This window comes from Neolamprologus multifasciatus, chromosome 12, assembly GCF_963576455.1.
Source record: "Neolamprologus multifasciatus chromosome 12, fNeoMul1.2, whole genome shotgun sequence".
NCBI classification, from domain to species: Eukaryota; Metazoa; Chordata; class Actinopteri; order Cichliformes; family Cichlidae; genus Neolamprologus; species Neolamprologus multifasciatus.
This window is the reverse complement of record NC_140450.1, coordinates 11,205,973-11,222,228: the sequence shown is the minus strand read 5'-3', so window position 1 is coordinate 11,222,228 and position 16,256 is coordinate 11,205,973. Positions and strand designations below refer to the sequence as shown.

The 16,256-nt window shown below is 39.8% G+C and overlaps 1 protein-coding gene across 4 annotated transcripts in view; it reads left to right on the top strand.

Moving 5' to 3' along the window:
* Positions 1-16,237, top strand: part of cltcl1 (clathrin, heavy chain-like 1) — a 29,463-nt gene extending 13,226 nt beyond the window's left edge. For 2 of the 4 annotated variants that reach the window (XM_085180933.1, XM_085180934.1), the window contains exons 10-32: positions 38-160; positions 662-799; positions 893-1,057; positions 1,215-1,395; positions 1,493-1,656; positions 1,743-1,868; positions 1,978-2,120; positions 2,915-3,149; positions 3,233-3,355; positions 3,456-3,601; positions 3,686-3,869; positions 4,423-4,615; positions 4,703-4,860; positions 4,991-5,155; positions 6,533-6,808; positions 7,431-7,580; positions 7,674-7,805; positions 7,925-8,035; positions 8,539-8,709; positions 8,929-9,150; positions 9,791-9,817; positions 12,372-12,447; positions 12,850-16,237. In XM_085180933.1, coding sequence (XP_085037059.1) covers positions 38-160; positions 662-799; positions 893-1,057; positions 1,215-1,395; positions 1,493-1,656; positions 1,743-1,868; positions 1,978-2,120; positions 2,915-3,149; positions 3,233-3,355; positions 3,456-3,601; positions 3,686-3,869; positions 4,423-4,615; positions 4,703-4,860; positions 4,991-5,155; positions 6,533-6,808; positions 7,431-7,580; positions 7,674-7,805; positions 7,925-8,035; positions 8,539-8,709; positions 8,929-9,150; positions 9,791-9,817; positions 12,372-12,447; positions 12,850-12,977 — 3,537 coding nt within the window. In that variant the 3' untranslated portion in view covers positions 12,978-16,237. The remainder of the gene's footprint in view (positions 1-37; positions 161-661; positions 800-892; positions 1,058-1,214; positions 1,396-1,492; positions 1,657-1,742; positions 1,869-1,977; positions 2,121-2,914; positions 3,150-3,232; positions 3,356-3,455; positions 3,602-3,685; positions 3,870-4,422; positions 4,616-4,702; positions 4,861-4,990; positions 5,156-6,532; positions 6,809-7,430; positions 7,581-7,673; positions 7,806-7,924; positions 8,036-8,538; positions 8,710-8,928; positions 9,151-9,790; positions 9,818-12,371; positions 12,448-12,849) is intronic. The other 2 variants (XM_085180935.1, XM_085180936.1) reach the window with 1 other exon arrangement.
* The last annotated feature ends 19 nt before the right edge of the window (positions 16,238-16,256 follow it).

The window sequence follows — 16,256 nt, the reverse complement described above, 5'->3', positions numbered from 1 at the left end:
CAGGCATGTGCATTTTTATCCTTCTGCGTTCGCGTAGGTGGGATATACCCCAGACTGGGTGTTTCTGCTGCGGAATGTGATGCGTGTGAATCCAGACCAGGGTCTGCAGTTTGCTCAGATGCTGGTCCAGGATGAGGAACCGCTGGCCAACATCAACCAGGTAAACACGCACAAACGTGAACGCCTCTCTCACTGGAGACATCCTGCTTGTGTGCTCCCTTTAAAATGCATGTGCCTGTTTACCCTTATACATGCACGCAAACGCACAAAGTGCCCAGTGTGGGAGCCTACATATGTGTTATTCCAGATGTGGCAGCAATGCCAGGAATTCACTGAGTCAGTCACCCTCTCCTCCCTTTAAAGCCACATCATCACTCCGCTCTGTCCTAATCTCAAACAGGGAAGATGATGACTTTATGAAAAGCGATGGTGTTAAGGCGACCTTTGCTTTTCGGATGTGAACTTTTCATGTTTAAGGACATCTGCAAAACCGAAACATCTGGCTGCCGGGCCTGTGGTGTTTAATAGTGTGCAACTCAAGCCTTTGCATGCTAACTCAAATCATTGTTCACAGATGGTCTGAAATTAAAAAAAAAAAGAGAGAGAACTTTGTCTAGCTATTTGTGTTTTGACTGCTCTTTTCTCTCATGCTCTTTGGTAGATTGTTGATGTGTTTATGGAGGGTAGTCTGATCCAGCAGTGCACCTCCTTCCTATTGGATGCTTTAAAGAACAACCGCCCAGCAGAAGGTCACTTGCAGACACGTCTGCTTGAGATGAACCTAATACACGCCCCCCAGGTGAATGTTAATGTTCAGACTCTCCTGCTTACCTTTTCTTTAATAATGTTAAATACAATGTGTTTGCTCATGTGTGCGTATACGCTGTTTTAGGTAGCAGATGCAATCCTTGGGAACCAGATGTTCACGCACTATGACCGTGCCCATGTTGCTCAGCTGTGTGAGAAGGCAGGACTGCTACAGAGAGCTCTTGAACACTACACTGACCTGTACGATATCAAACGAGCCGTGGTTCACACACATCTGCTCAACCCTGAGGTATGGCTGTAGAAGGGCAATGATGCCTGTATACTGCTCTCTTGGGAACGGCTTCATTTTACTCCTTAATGTGTGAAAATGCTTCCTGAAATGACTCCTTTTTCCTCCGTGCTCAACATGTTGCTTTACTTTCTCCCCATTTGTTTTTTCTTTTTAGTGGCTGGTGAACTTTTTTGGCTCCTTGTCAGTTGAAGACTCTTTAGAGTGTTTAAGGGCCATGCTGTCGGCTAATATCAGGCAGAACCTGCAGTTGTGTGTCCAGGTAGCATCTAAATATCACGAACAGCTGGGAACTCAAGCATTAGTGGAGCTTTTTGAATCCTTCAAGAGTTATGAAGGTAGGTGGAGTGGTTTTTCCTCATTTTCTGCAGGTTTGAATTCACACTAGATTAACTTAACCACCATGTTGTTTCTCCCCTCTCATATCTCTACAAGGCTTGTTTTACTTCCTTGGGTCGATTGTGAATTTCAGCCAAGAGCCCGATGTTCACTTTAAGTACATCCAGGCTGCCTGTAAGACCGGCCAGATCAAAGAAGTGGAGAGAATCTGTAGAGAAAGCAACTGTTACGACCCAGACAGGGTTAAAAACTTCCTCAAGGTATAAAGATCCCCTAGCATATTTTTCTGATATTAGCATCTTCCAGAGTTAATTCATAATAAACCTCATGTTTCTTCTGCTTCTAGGAAGCAAAGCTAACGGACCAGCTTCCTCTTATCATTGTTTGTGATCGCTTTGACTTTGTCCATGACCTGGTTCTCTACCTTTACCGCAACAGTCTGCAGAAATACATTGAAATCTATGTACAGAAGGTAAGATCTACAGTTCGGGTGACTTTATACATAATCTGATTATTATCTAGTTATCGTTATCGAGCTGCATGATGCTTCTCTATTTTGAATCCTACCCACTTGCTTTCAGGTCAACCCCAGTCGTTTACCAGTGGTGATTGGAGGTTTATTGGATGTGGATTGTTCTGAGGATGTTATTAAGAACCTGATCATGGTGGTCAGAGGGCAGTTTTCCACTGATGAGCTGGTGGACGAGGTAGAGAAAAGGAACAGGTAAGACTAAAGGGTAAAACGATTTCCTGTCATCTCTTATAGCAACTTCTGAAATGACCTGGCCTTTAATGCGCAGGTATCATGCTGGTACATAAAAACTGTTAAATCTAACTTCTGTAGGAATGAGTTTAAATGATAGATCAGATTGCAAGCCATGTTTGCGGTTTGCCTGAACCACTTAGTTATGTGTGTTTTCCCCTCAAGTCATTGAAGGAAAAGAACAAATACTAACTTGAAAATTGTTTCTTTTCCAATAAACCTTGAGGCGATCAATAGTAAAGAATCATGATCTCCTTAGCTGATGCCTATAAATCGTTAAGCATTCACAAACAGGAGTGGAATACATGAATGTGAATATACAGACATTTATCTTTGTGTTTGCTCAGTGCATGCTTGTTAGTTTAATGCATACATGAAGTTGAAATTAATATTTTAATTTTAACACCAAAGGTGATTTCTAGAGTGGATTCTCTGAGGTTGTCATTATGTTTCATCGATACCTCAGTGTCAACCATCAGAATAACTTTGTCTCATATAATGAAGCTATTTAGTCTGTATCAACAAAGGTGAAAGTGAGAAACCCTAAAACATGAATAAATTGGCCTGCTGAGTGGACAATGCTGCCATCTAGTCTTCTGGCTGTGCATTACATCACAGGAAAAAGCTACATTGTAGCATCATCTTAGAAATGTAATGTGTGCTTTTACCAGTCCTTGCCATGAAATGAATTTTAAAAGCTTCTCCTAGGTATTATGTAATGAAGCTTTATATTAACGTACAGTTTCTGTTATCAGGTTGAAACTTCTGTTGCCATGGCTGGAGTCTCGTATCCATGAAGGATGTGAGGAGCCAGCTACCCATAACGCCCTGGCTAAGATCTACATTGACAGCAACAACACACCCGAGCGCTTCCTGAAGGAGAACCCGTTCTATGACAGCGCCGTGGTTGGACGCTACTGTGAGAAGAGAGACCCCCACCTGGCCTGTGTGGCTTATGAGAGAGGGCAGTGTGATCTGGACCTCATCAAAGTATGTAGATCACATTGTATGGCTTTAGTGTCATAGTTTAAATAATTATAATGAATGCATTTTAAACTATTTGTTCATGTCAGGTGTGCAATGAGAATTCATTATTTAAGAGTGAGGCTCGATATCTGGTACGGCGGAAAGATCCAGAGCTTTGGGCGACTGTGTTAGAAGAAAACAATCCTTTTAGAAGACAGCTCATCGACCAGGTAGGGGATCCTCCACCTCTTCTTTTAAAGTAAAGCATGCAAACATGAATTGTATTTTTTTTTTTCTTTCAACATCTATTTTCGATTTTCCTCCTCTCAGGTGGTGCAGACAGCTCTGTCAGAAACCCAAGACCCAGAGGAGGTGTCGGTCACAGTGAAAGCCTTCATGACCGCAGACCTGCCCAACGAGCTGATTGAACTTCTGGAGAAAATCGTACTTGATAATTCAGTCTTCAGTGAACACAGGTACTTCAGGCTCACAGCTTATTCATGGTGATCATTTACGTGCAACCATTTTTCTAACATTTCTTTTATTTCTTTTTAAACAAGAAACCTACAGAACTTGCTTATTTTGACGGCCATCAAGGCAGATCGCACGCGTGTGATGGAGTACATTAACAGGCTAGACAACTACGATGCTCCGGATATTGCAAACATCGCTATCAGCAACGAGCTCTTTGAAGAGGCGTTTGCTATTTTCAAGAAGTTTGATGTGAACACCTCAGCCATACAGGTAAAAACAAACCTAATCCTGCTAAAACTGCACTGATGCTGGAGGTCGAAGTTACAGTAAGCTAAAGTTAGTAATCACAGAACCTTTTCTCTGTAAAAATGTACATTAATATGTGCATTTATTTTACTCAATTAAGTACAAATTTCCATTTCTTTTTGTAAAAGACTTTGTTGCGACATTTGTAGTTGGGGATGTTTATATTTCATGTGTCAGGGTATACTTCATCTCTCGACCTGTAAGAACTGGCATAATCTCCCGGGCCCTCCTACCAAAGTTAGAAAATATTTAAGAAAATCATTAATGAATGAATTGATATTTACCTTTCCTAAATCCGGGCCATTAAAAGTACTTGTGGGTAAGCCCTTTAACTAAACTAACAAAGTCATTTGCCAATGATGGCAGGTTTCATCAGTTTCTCTTAATCGCTGTGAATTTAGCACAATAGTGAAAACGAACGAGCCTTAAAAATGCTAGTCCTATTGTTTTATCTCATGTTGGCTCATAGAATATAGCCATCTCTTATTTATTTATTTTTTATTTTTTATCCCTCTAGGTACTGATAGAGCACATAGGGAACTTAGACCGTGCCTATGAGTTTGCTGAGCGCTGTAATGAGCCTGCAGTGTGGAGTCAGTTAGCAAGAGCCCAGCTGCACAGAGACCTGGTCAAGGAAGCCATTGATTCATACATTAAAGCCGTTGACCCGTCAGCGTACATGGAGGTGGTCAACGCAGCCAGCAAGAACAGTACGTTTTTGATTTACAGGTAAAACATGCTAATGGTGTTTATCAGTCTTGGGTCTGAGCTGATCTGTAGTGTGTTGCTGTTTCTAGATAACTGGGAGGATTTGGTGAAGTTTCTACAGATGGCTCGGAAGAAAGCCAGAGAGTCTTACGTGGAGACGGAGCTGATCTTTGCGTTAGCTAAAACTAACCGTCTGGCTGAGCTGGAAGAATTTGTCAGCGGGCCCAACAATGCTCACATACAGCAGGTAAAAAAACCAACAAAAGTTCCAGCTGTAGTGTTAAAGAGATGTGTAGCTGTTGCAGAATGTGCTTTTTGCTCTTTGCCAGAAAATGATTGCTATCTATATATTCATCATCTGATCTCTACCTCTCCAGGTGGGCGATAGATGTTATGAGGAGGGTATGTACGAAGCAGCCAAACTTTTGTATAACAATGTGTCCAACTTTGCTCGACTTGCATCCACATTAGTCCACCTGGGAGAGTACCAGGCAGCCGTGGACAGCGCCAGGAAAGCTAACAGCACACGGACATGGAAGGAGGTAACAGGAGCAAAAACACCAAAAATTTGACTATGAAATAGTCTGACTCTTAATCTATTATCATATTGTAGGGTAAATTACCACCTTTAACTCGGCTTAAACTTAATTTAAATTTTGTGCACACGCTATTAAAACAGATTGCATATTACGGTGGCAGTCTGCTGCTATGTAGGAGTTAATATAGAAGGTGTGTTTAACTTTTAAGTGCCATTCACGTCAGGATCTACGTCATAATTATTTCTGGAGTGTCTGATTCATCTGATTTGTCTCTCAGCAAAATAATAATGTATGGATTTGTGAGCAGCCATGGATTGCACTTGGCTGCTATAGTCTGTTGTTTATGCTCATTAATTAATTATTTATTCTATTTAATAAGGAGCACACAGTATAATGAATATCAGTGCCAGATTTGATGAAAATGGCTAATTTGCATCTGTACCTGACACCTGATTATTGTATATTTCTATATAGCAATTTTATTTATATAGAACATTTCATTACATGCAAACTCCGTATGCTAAGTTTACAGTGTCTTAAGGCAGTGCATGTGTAGAAAGCACACATTTAAAAAAGAAAAAGGACAAAATGCAGAGGGAGACAAACCAAAAAAAGAGATTAAAAGTTCTGCCTTGGTTTGTTCCTTGTCTGAGGTTCATCACAGCTTGTCCAAATGTGTTGCACCCCTTTGGATTTTCTAGTGCAATTACAGGTCTCCGCTTTGTCTGATTAATTTAAAAGACATGGGGAAACAATGCCGTAATTCTATACTGAGCATAACTGAATCGATGTAGTGGCGAATTACAAGAGTAGTCATTTCAAGGCGCTTTATTTTTATGACATTATAGACAGAAGCCCCAATGATCAAATGGTTCCTTACAAGCAAGAGAGACTGATGGTAAACAAAAACAGGACAAAACAAAATGTCAGTGACATGCTATAGTGGATATAAATATAAATAGTGCTTATAAATGCACGGGGGAAAAAAGAGAAAGGAGAGTGAGGGAGAGAAACGCACTATGGCTACCCAGCAGTCTGAGCCTAGGCATCATAAACGAGATTTATAAAACTACTTAAAAGGGCTGATTTAACAGCTTTATGACTTTTTATTTTATTATTAGTTTTGTTTTATTTCTGTGGATATAAGATTGAAATTGAGTGATTTTCTTGCTGCAGTTTTTATGTTATTATTACAGCTTTTAATTCAGGTCACCCCAGTGTTTCTAATATAGTCACTTCATGTAAAAAATGACAGATACTTGATGATTAGAGGATTACACGAAAAGGTAGCAAAACACAGGATATGATGATATGAATAATAGAAGTGGTCCTCTGTTTATCGTTGGCTATCTCCAGTTTCATGCATTAATTTCTTTTCAGGTATGTTTTGCATGCGTGGACGGCGAGGAGTTTCGTCTGGCACAAATCTGCGGCCTTCACATTGTGATCCATGCTGACGAGCTGGAGGACCTTATCAGCTACTACCAGGACCGCGGGTACTTTGAGGAACTCATTGCTCTGCTTGAGGCTGCTTTGGGTCTGGAGCGGGCCCATATGGGTATGTTCACCGAGCTCGCCATCCTCTACTCAAAGTTCAAACCTCAGAAGATGAGGGAGCACCTGGAGCTCTTCTGGTCCAGAGTCAACATCCCAAAGGTAGAGTGTTTCTGTCACTATGTGTGCACGTTTGCCCGTTTCAAAACTGTTCTTTCTTTTGTCAGATCAAAGAGGTTGCTTGTGTGCCATGAAATCTTTTGATTCATTACTCAGTGAACATTTCTGCTTCTCATCAGCGCCATGAAAAAGGAAGCAGACAGAAAATTAATTGACTTGTTTTTCTGTCTTTTACAGCTAGTTCTTTACTGACGCATTTCTGGTGACTTGCAGCAATTAAACTTTCATTTACCAGCTTTATGCAACTGTTTGTCATCTTGTCCTCAAATAACCTTTTAAAAACTTTAAATATCTTTTTAAAAAATGTTTAAAAGCACAAAACACTATTTTATTTTAATATTTTGCTAATTTCAAAAGATGTGTATTAATACATCTATATAAATGGTTAAAAAATAATTATGTTTTGATATGAATATTTTTTGGCTCAGTGTCTGTGTGTGTGTTTCCCCCCTCCCTCTCAAAAAGAGTAGGTTACATAAAAGATAAATCATCTATTTGATGCCAGCCATTCAAAGCTTCAAGACATTTTACTTCAAATATATCAAATCTATTAGACCAGCCAAACAAATCTCTGACAGTAATGAATGTTTTCTGTGTTTACCAGGTTCTTCGTGCTGCAGAGCAGTCTCATTTATGGGCAGAGTTGGTTTTCCTTTACGATAAATACGAGGAGTATGACAACGCTGTCATCACTATGATGACTCATCCGACTGACGCATGGAAAGAAGGGCTTTTTAAAGATATTATTGCAAAGGTAAACACAGCTATTTTTTAAATGTTTATTATTTTCACAAACTGCTTACATGATCAATTGATAATTTATTGTGTTTTTTCTTTTATCCTTTAGGTTGCCAACTTGGAGCTCTACTATAAGTCTCTATCCTTCTATCTGGATTACAAACCCCTCCTACTGAATGATCTTCTGACCATTTTGTCTCCTCGGTTGGACCATAGCCGGGCTGTCATCTTTTTTAGCAAGGTAACAACCAGCATGGCCAGCCTCACTTTTTAAAACGTATATTAAATAAAATGTGTTTTTCTAAATAAACTGGACCCATTGCTGATATGGTGTGACATGGGTTGCTTTTTCTCTCTTAGATGAACCAGCTGAAGTTGGTCAAGCCTTACTTGAGGTCTGTGCAGAATCACAATAACAAGTCTGTCAATGAAGCTCTTAACAACCTGCTGACAGAGGAGGAAGACTACCAGGTTTGCCAGCTCGCTCTGTGCCTTATATTGATCACAACACATGATGAAAAAAACAAAGAGCTCAAATATGTGACTTATTTGTTGCCATTTTTTTGTCGCTTGTGTATTATTTACTGTGTTTTAAGCATTATTTACAATTTTTTTAGACATTCAAACAAGTATGGCAATCAAATGCTACAAAGCTAAAAAAAAGAAAAGAAAAAAAGAGTAATATCTGTGTAAAGAAAATCATAAAGACACAATCTATGGCCTGGCTGTACATCGCAGGTGATTTTCTAGCCCCTCTCCTAGCCACTGATAGCAGCGGTTCCAATTTTGTTTTGCTGTGATGATGCCTGCTTTTTCACACCAGCACCAGTCTCTTTATGTTGAAATCCACAGAGCCAGTTATGGATTGAGGATAGACACCATACTGGTGTAAATGGGTACAGGAAGCAGTGCCCAGGACGCTGTTACCTCTGGATCTCAAATGCAATGCATTTCTATCCGTGTATCATCCACAGGGATTGAGAGCCTCCATTGATGCTTATGACAACTTTGACACCATCAGCTTGGCTCAGAGGTTAGAAAAGCATGAACTGATTGAGTTCAGGCGTATTGCTGCTTATCTGTATAAGGGCAACAACCGCTGGAGACAGAGCGTGGAGCTTTGCAAGAAGGACAAGCTATACAAGGTAATGAAAAAATAAATAGAAAAGCTCTTAAAAATACAGGAGACTTTTAAAAGGTTCCATTTCCTCAATGTACCTATAGATGGTAGTGTTTGTTTACTTCACATGCAAATTGCATCTGTTCACAGGAATGATTCTTTTGGCTAATTTCTCACACTTGAAGATAAAGGATTTTATCTTTCACTCAGCCATGTGAATGAGATACATTTTTGTCTCTTCTAGGATGCCATGCTGTATGCAGCGGAGTCTAAGGATGCTGAGCTGGCAGAGACATTACTCCAGTGGTTCCTAGAGGAGGGCAGGAAGGAGTGCTTTGCTGCCTGCCTGTTTGCCTCCTATGATCTCCTGCACCCTGACGTGGTGCTGGAGCTGTCCTGGAGGCACAACATAATGGACTTTGCCATGCCGTACTTTATCCAGGTCATGAGAGAGTACCTCACAAAGGTTGGTGCTGACAATCAACACCAGGAGTTTGTTTGATGTCAGCTTTACCACTAAAATAAATTTCACTATTGTGTAATTTTAAGAAGAATATGTGGTGTTGTTGATGTAATATGTCTGTGATTTCTGAGAAACAGGTCAAACATATATGGTGAGACAAGAAGGCAGAGACTAAGGCCTTCTTAAGTAATAATATTTAAAGGGACAGTTCAGCCCAATTTTTTCCCTCTGGCCTGCAGTGCTGTTTGTCCGTCTATATCAGCCGGTGTAGTTTGCTCAGCAGAAGATAATTTCCTATATGAAAGTGCTCACAACAAGATTTGTGCAATTATTTTGTGCAACTAGGTCAATACTTCTGGGAAAAGGTGTCGAGTTTGTCGCATGAATTTTTTTTTGGCACTTTAAGAACCACAAGACACTAAAAGTGTCATTTAGTTCTGTTACATTCAAGCCTTCAAGCGACAATGTCACCACAGCTTGTATTTCCAAAACCATGCAAATTCCATCAAAACGATCTAGATGGATTTTTAAAAAAATCACTACAAGCCAGAGTGAAACATGTAAATCTTCATAATGACCTTTAAGTATATTTACCAATGCTACCTACAGATATGTGAGGTCATGTCTTTGGGTTCTTTTCCAGGTTGATGAGTTTGCAGCGAAGGTGACGGTCTCTGGCCCTTTTTATTTAAAAAAATTCTCTTCTGTGTTTTGTCTGTCTGTTTTCCCCTAACTTATCTCTTAGGTTTCTGATGTAGGAACCTAGCATGGACTGTAGATTGAGTTTGGCCTAACTAGGTCTGGTCCTGGAGAACTGTAGTAGTGTGCAGGCTTTTGTTCCACTTGTGCCAGTACATGTTCAGATTAAACAGGTTTTCCTCCAGTGAGCTCTAATCTTAGTTATTTATTTCTCTTGGTTTTTAGCCATTTGACACAAGTTCATGAGAAATAAAAATAAATAGACATATAACTACTTTTCAGTGAAAACAATAATAAAACATCTGGCTAAATGTGGCAGTAGTATATGAGTTAGTGTAATCAGAAGCTAAAATAAATAGCCTCCCACCACCAGATCAGGTCAAATGAACATTTTTAACTTCCTCTTATTCCAAAGTGTATTTTAGAGCCTAAATAATAATGACTCAGTTTCATTGACGCAAATCTGATGCAACAGAGATGAAACATAACAATTTTTAATGGATAATGTTTACTGGTTAAAGTTAAGAGTGACTGTATTGTAACTGAGTATATAGTTTGCATCTTAATTTTGGGTAAATATACAGCAGTAAAGGGACGTTTGGTAGATTATAAAGTTTTCTAGCTGTCAAGTGCAAGAAGGTAAATGTAGTCTAAAGCAAAAACTCTGGAGCCAAGGCCTGTACACTATTTTTTTTTCTTCTTCAGCACCAGGATTAGCCTGTCCTGGCCTAATGGATACCTCTTACCTCTAACTTTTCTCTCTCTTGGGGCTGCATCTTGTGTCAAGTGGCATTTTTAAAGCCTTGAAACTGTGATCTTTCCATCTGACGGAGGCTTTTTGAAAGCCCAGAAAAGAAGACAATCACAGAGAAAAAGCTGCTTTGGCTTTAGACTTGCTCGATGCACCCCCATGTTTCTAACTAAAGGTCACTTTGTTTTAGTTTTTATTGTTGAAATTAGTGCAGGGCTGCAAACAATAACCTCAAAGGTTATGTAGTGCCCTTTCCTCAGTTTGTGAAAGTCTTTTCAGTTAGTTTTAGTTTTTCAGTTTAGGTTTGTTGTAGGTAAACCTTTGGTACTGGTCAAACAGGTTGGGATGGAATCTAACAGCCAGTTTGAGCAGCTAATCAGGTAGAGAAATCCCAACACCGCCTCACATGAAGTAGATCAGTACATACATGTTAAACAGGCAGCTTACCCCAGTGATACCATTGTATATGCAAATATCATGTTATTTTTCTCTACACCTTTGTCCCAACTTTTTAAGAAATGTTTATTTCTTTAATTCTGACTCAACATGACTCTGCGCTGACCGAGCTTCAATTATGAACCTTCAGTATTCAGCCTTCTCCACAGTTAAAGCACAGTGCCTGATTACTCCTTTGCACTTAGGGATTAGGATTAGTGCTACAAACAATTCACAATTACTGTACGCCTGGCAAGGATGAGCTTGACCTGCGAGCCCTTAGCTTGATTTTTAGGCCAGCAGTGATAAACACTCAGTCAGGAGGGTCTGCTTGCAGCTGTGATCAGGTGCACGCTGAAGTTGTGACTGCCACTTAATCTTGTAGCACTTTTAATGGCACAAAATTGGAATTTAGAAACGTACTGTTTAGCTTTTGCTCTCCTTGTATTCAAATATTTCTTTAACCTTAAACCTTACCGTAATTCTTCTTTTTAAAGGGTCAATTTTACACAAATCACTAAAATAAAATATCAAAATTAAATAAAATCCACCTGCTGGTGTCGAGTTGTGATGCAATTTTGGATTTGTTGCTGCTCTGTTGGATTGATGTTAATCTGCTTTTCTTCCTGGTGCATAAAGAACTTAGCTTTTAGAAAATTAGCACCTTTCCAAATTTGTCATTGTTCATTGTTATCTGGAATTCATATTATGCAGACCATGTAAAGACTTTTTTTAAGGCAAATTATTTACTGGTGAATATAAAAAATAAACAACAGCTTTGAGTCACAGATGGTATTTGAATGAAAGATGGTATATTAAAGCTCAGAGCAGAACCTGTTGGATTGGGGCGATAGCAGGAATGTCACAAGTCATTTGATGCTACTAGATGTGATAAAAGGTTAAATGGTTCTTTTTTATGTGATTTGGGTAAACTGACCCTTAAATTTTCATTTAACATTTTTACTGCAAGCTTTATTAGAAATTCTCACCAAACCTGCATGGCATCTTCTCTCACCTTTAGCTGCACTGTGAAGTGGTGATTGTAGTTTTGTCTTTCACAGATGAAGATCATATATCTTCTGTAACTGCTTGTGTTTGTCAGTGTTTATTAATTTGATGTGGGATAAGCCTTAGTGTATTTTTAAAGCTCAGGTATTAGAGTTTATGTTGTAATTTGCAAAGTTTTTTGCCAAAGTCTATGAAATATGAAAAACAGATTGAGCCAACTTGAGCTTATATACTTTCTGCACGATACCTAGAATCCATAAACTGAGACTTTCTTTCAACAGTAAGCGCGTGAGTGATGTCTAATCCGTCCTCTCTTCTTTGTTGCCCTCAGGTGGACAAACTGGAGGAGGCCGAAAGCCAAAGAAAAACTGAAGAGGAAGTGACAGAGCCTCAGCCGATGGTGTTCGGTAGGTTTACAGGCAGAACAGCTCACTGAGGGATGAACATTGTTGTTCCTGGATAAAGTAAATGATTTCCCCAAATGAAGCTTGGGCTATACTTTACAATGATATAATCTAGCTGATTAGTTTACCCATAATAAGTGGACACGCTTGCGTTTTCTGTTATTATCTGAAACCAGCAGCAGCTGTTGCTGTGTAATTAGCTTTACACCGCCAAAAGAATTACAGGCTCATTGAGCAGCACATAAAAAAAACCTAAGTGGAGAAAAAAAAAAAGCCCCATAATTTTGTTTGATATAGAACAAACAACTTTAGCAGTTCAACAAAACAGTCCAGTCATGTGTACTTTCTTATAAAGACGGGGGAAATTTTTATTTTGTCTGTGTTTGTTTTTGTTTATGTGATCAGGTCAGCAGCTGATGTTGACTGCCTCTCCTTCTCCAGTGGCTCCCCAGCCAGCGTATCCTGGCTACGGCTACCCTCCCGCTGCTGCCGCAGGCTACCCCGCTCAACCTGCTTACGGCTTCAGCATGTAGATCCGCCAACTCGTCCTTCTCCTCCACCCCTCTTCCCTACACACATCCACCCACCCTGAACCACACTGCTGCTCTGGGTTTCAACTGGCTGACTGGTGGCGTACAGCCTCCTGAAATTTCGCTGGGCCTTCATTTCCCAGTGAGGCTTCACGTGAATTCACAGAAACTGCAATAGAAACTTTGTCTCTAGTTTTTCCACACCCATTTTAGAAGGGTGGCATCAAGTCTGTCGGACCCCCCCTGTTGTATTTTCCACTCAGACATTATAACTGCATCACTGATCTACACGGCATGAAGTCACCTCTCAGCTCCTTAGAGGTATTAGCATACTGAAGATAACATTAGTTGCGCCAAACCACTCTGTCCTGTTGCTGTTCCATGTAGACTTTATTAACCATAGAGCAGCTTTTTTCTTTCCAGTTTTTTTTCTTTCTTTTTAATTTTTAATTTTAGCACTGAAGAAGAGACTTTACTGCAGAGTTCAGGGGTACCTTACTCCTAATGCACTGTCACAGCCTTACACATTCTGATGAGGCGGCAAAACGGGCTCATTTGTTCATGTTTAATTTTGCAACTGTCTCATGTTCTGATTAGAAAGACAGTTACTGTGCAATAGTTTTATTTGTCCTTTCACAACAGGTACAAATTGTTTGCTGTATTATGGACTAAGAACACTTGTTTTATGAGGTTACAGTCTCTGTGTGCGTATGTGTGTGTGGGAGTATGCGTGTAGCCTCTAAAGCCTTTGGGGGTTTCGTCACCAAAACCAAGACACACTCAATGATATCTCCACTCCTTTGCAGCTGCAAACCTTTTGCTGGGTCAGAGCGGTTGATTTCATCAGTTGACTTTTTGGAGTTTCGGTAACGGTTGTGGCAAAAAGGCTGAAAGAAAGCAGGTGAAAACGGAAAGGCGAAATGTAGACTGTGCATGTGCTGCCAAACTATAATGCTGCAACCAGGAGCACAATTTTCATGTTACACTCAAGTATATGAAGTATTACTAATGTTGAGTAAAAAAACCAGTTATGTATGATGAAACTTTCTGATCCAACTAATGAAAAAAACAAACAAAAGTGTGGCGAAGCTCCAACACACTCGAGATGAAAACAGGGGAATGTTAGCTCACGTCCTGGTGCCGGCTGGTTCAAGTGTCATTATTGTACTGAAAACAGTGTATAATTTAAATATATTGAAATACCTAACTAATCAAAGTATTATGGAATATGTATTGTCTATAGTGTGTTGTTGTAGTCTTAAAAAGCATAATGATTTTTGTAAGAAAATGACAAAATGCAAAAACAGCAGATGAATAAACGCCAAAATCTTGAGGTAAGGCTGCTCAAGGTAACAAAAGATGAGTTTATTTCATGTTTATTTCATGATGACTTTATTTCATGTCAACGTCCCCATGTGATAAGCAGAGCTCTGGCCCGTCGTGGTCCCCGTGTTGTGCCAAAAAGTGATTGTCTGCCAAAAACTGATTTCCAATGTTTCTGTGTAATATCTTTACGTATGTTCGTAAATACACTTCGGTGAATAGGGTTTACAGAGGGGTTATATAGAGAATTAAAAAATTATCCGTTTTTCAAGTATCTTTACAACTCTGTGTTATTGTACTTACATTATAACCAATCCGGTCCTTTATCCCCACTTAAAATATTTTTACAGAACTATTGTAATATTTGCTGCCATTTCTGCTGTCCTCTTGGCCAGCTCACTCTTACAAAAGACATTTTAATGTTAATGAGATTTTTTTTAACTGCATAAATAAAGGTTATATAAAAGTCGCTGCCAAAAACTGATTGCGGCTTCTACCTTGTTACACGAATGTTGTTTGTGGCTCAAGATGACTTTATGTCATCCATGAGGGATGCATTTGACATATGTTTCACATATTATAGCCCAACAAGTTACTTATAGCAGTTTAAATACAAGCAATCAGTTTTTGGCAAATACCGGAAATCAGTTTTTGGCAGACAATCACTTTTTGGCACAACACCGGCACTAGATTTGTCAAAGATAAAATGCAAATAATCTGAGCTGCACACCAGTTGCTTATTTTATCTGCACAATTCATGCATACAGAAAGAGGAATAAAGTTTACACACTGTGTGTGTTCGTGCATTGTTATTTTACATCAGGAGACACTGGGTGTGAAACATTTCAGTTGAATCCAACAAAAATTAAGAGATAGACTACGAAAAAAGTGGACGGATAGAATTAAAATGCATGAGTGGAAATGTGTTTGCTTCTCATCAACACAGCACGCTCGCAGAGGCACTGGGGCGCGTGATTATTCACTGTGAATACCTTCAAAGTGTTTATTCTGAACTGCTTAAATCACATCCAAAAAGGAGAAACTGACACAAAACATAAGCTTTAGAAAAATACTAAAATGGACGAACCTACTCTTACACTAAACCGATTTAAAAATGGAGGATAACAGGAAAACCTAACTGCTCTGGAGGGCTCTTCCCCTCCCTGTTTTGTTGTTTTGCAAAAGAGGGTATGGAGTTTCACCTTTAAACATGGTTTACATCCATTTTTTTGCTACACTGTAATTTCCATCCTCCGCTGGACTCTGACATTTTGGTAACCGAGCTGTCATTTATCTGACTGATGGTTTCTGTCTGTGCCTCCGAGCCTCTTTGTTTGGAGAGGGTGTGGTTGGACTATCTGGACCTGTAACTGGCAGGCGAAGTCAAAAATGCTCACCATTTTCACAGCAGACAATAACAAAGGACTCATTTAGCCTATTTCTGTTTTCCTCGCTCAGCTGTAATCATCTGTTTGGAGGAAAACAGTGAGGAGAGGCTGTGCCCCGCCCTTTTTCGCTGTTGTGTGGGGAGAAAAGTGGCCGGTCTCTCACTTTGCGCTCTTACAGCTACAGCTACACACCCGGTGTAACGTTCACTGACCGCTCGGGGGATGTTGAAGTTCATTCGCTTTAATTGGACATTATAAAGTTCAGCAGGGTACACGGACACAAGTCTTTATCCGCCCCTTTCTGTGGTTCCGGCTTGCTTTGCTCTCTTACGTACTACCGTCGCGACACGGGGTTTCCATGGTTACAAATAACATTTATTGGATATAGAAGATCCCAACTTCCTTGACAGTTCCAGTATCCGCCCACTGTCAACACAGAGATCCGCCGGAGTCTCCACCTGAATCCAGGAACGCTCTTCAGACTGAAGGCGCCCAGGTGTTTCGCTACTATACTCTATTTGGAAACGAAAACAAAACAAAACAAAACAAAAACTGCGAGCCACACTAAACT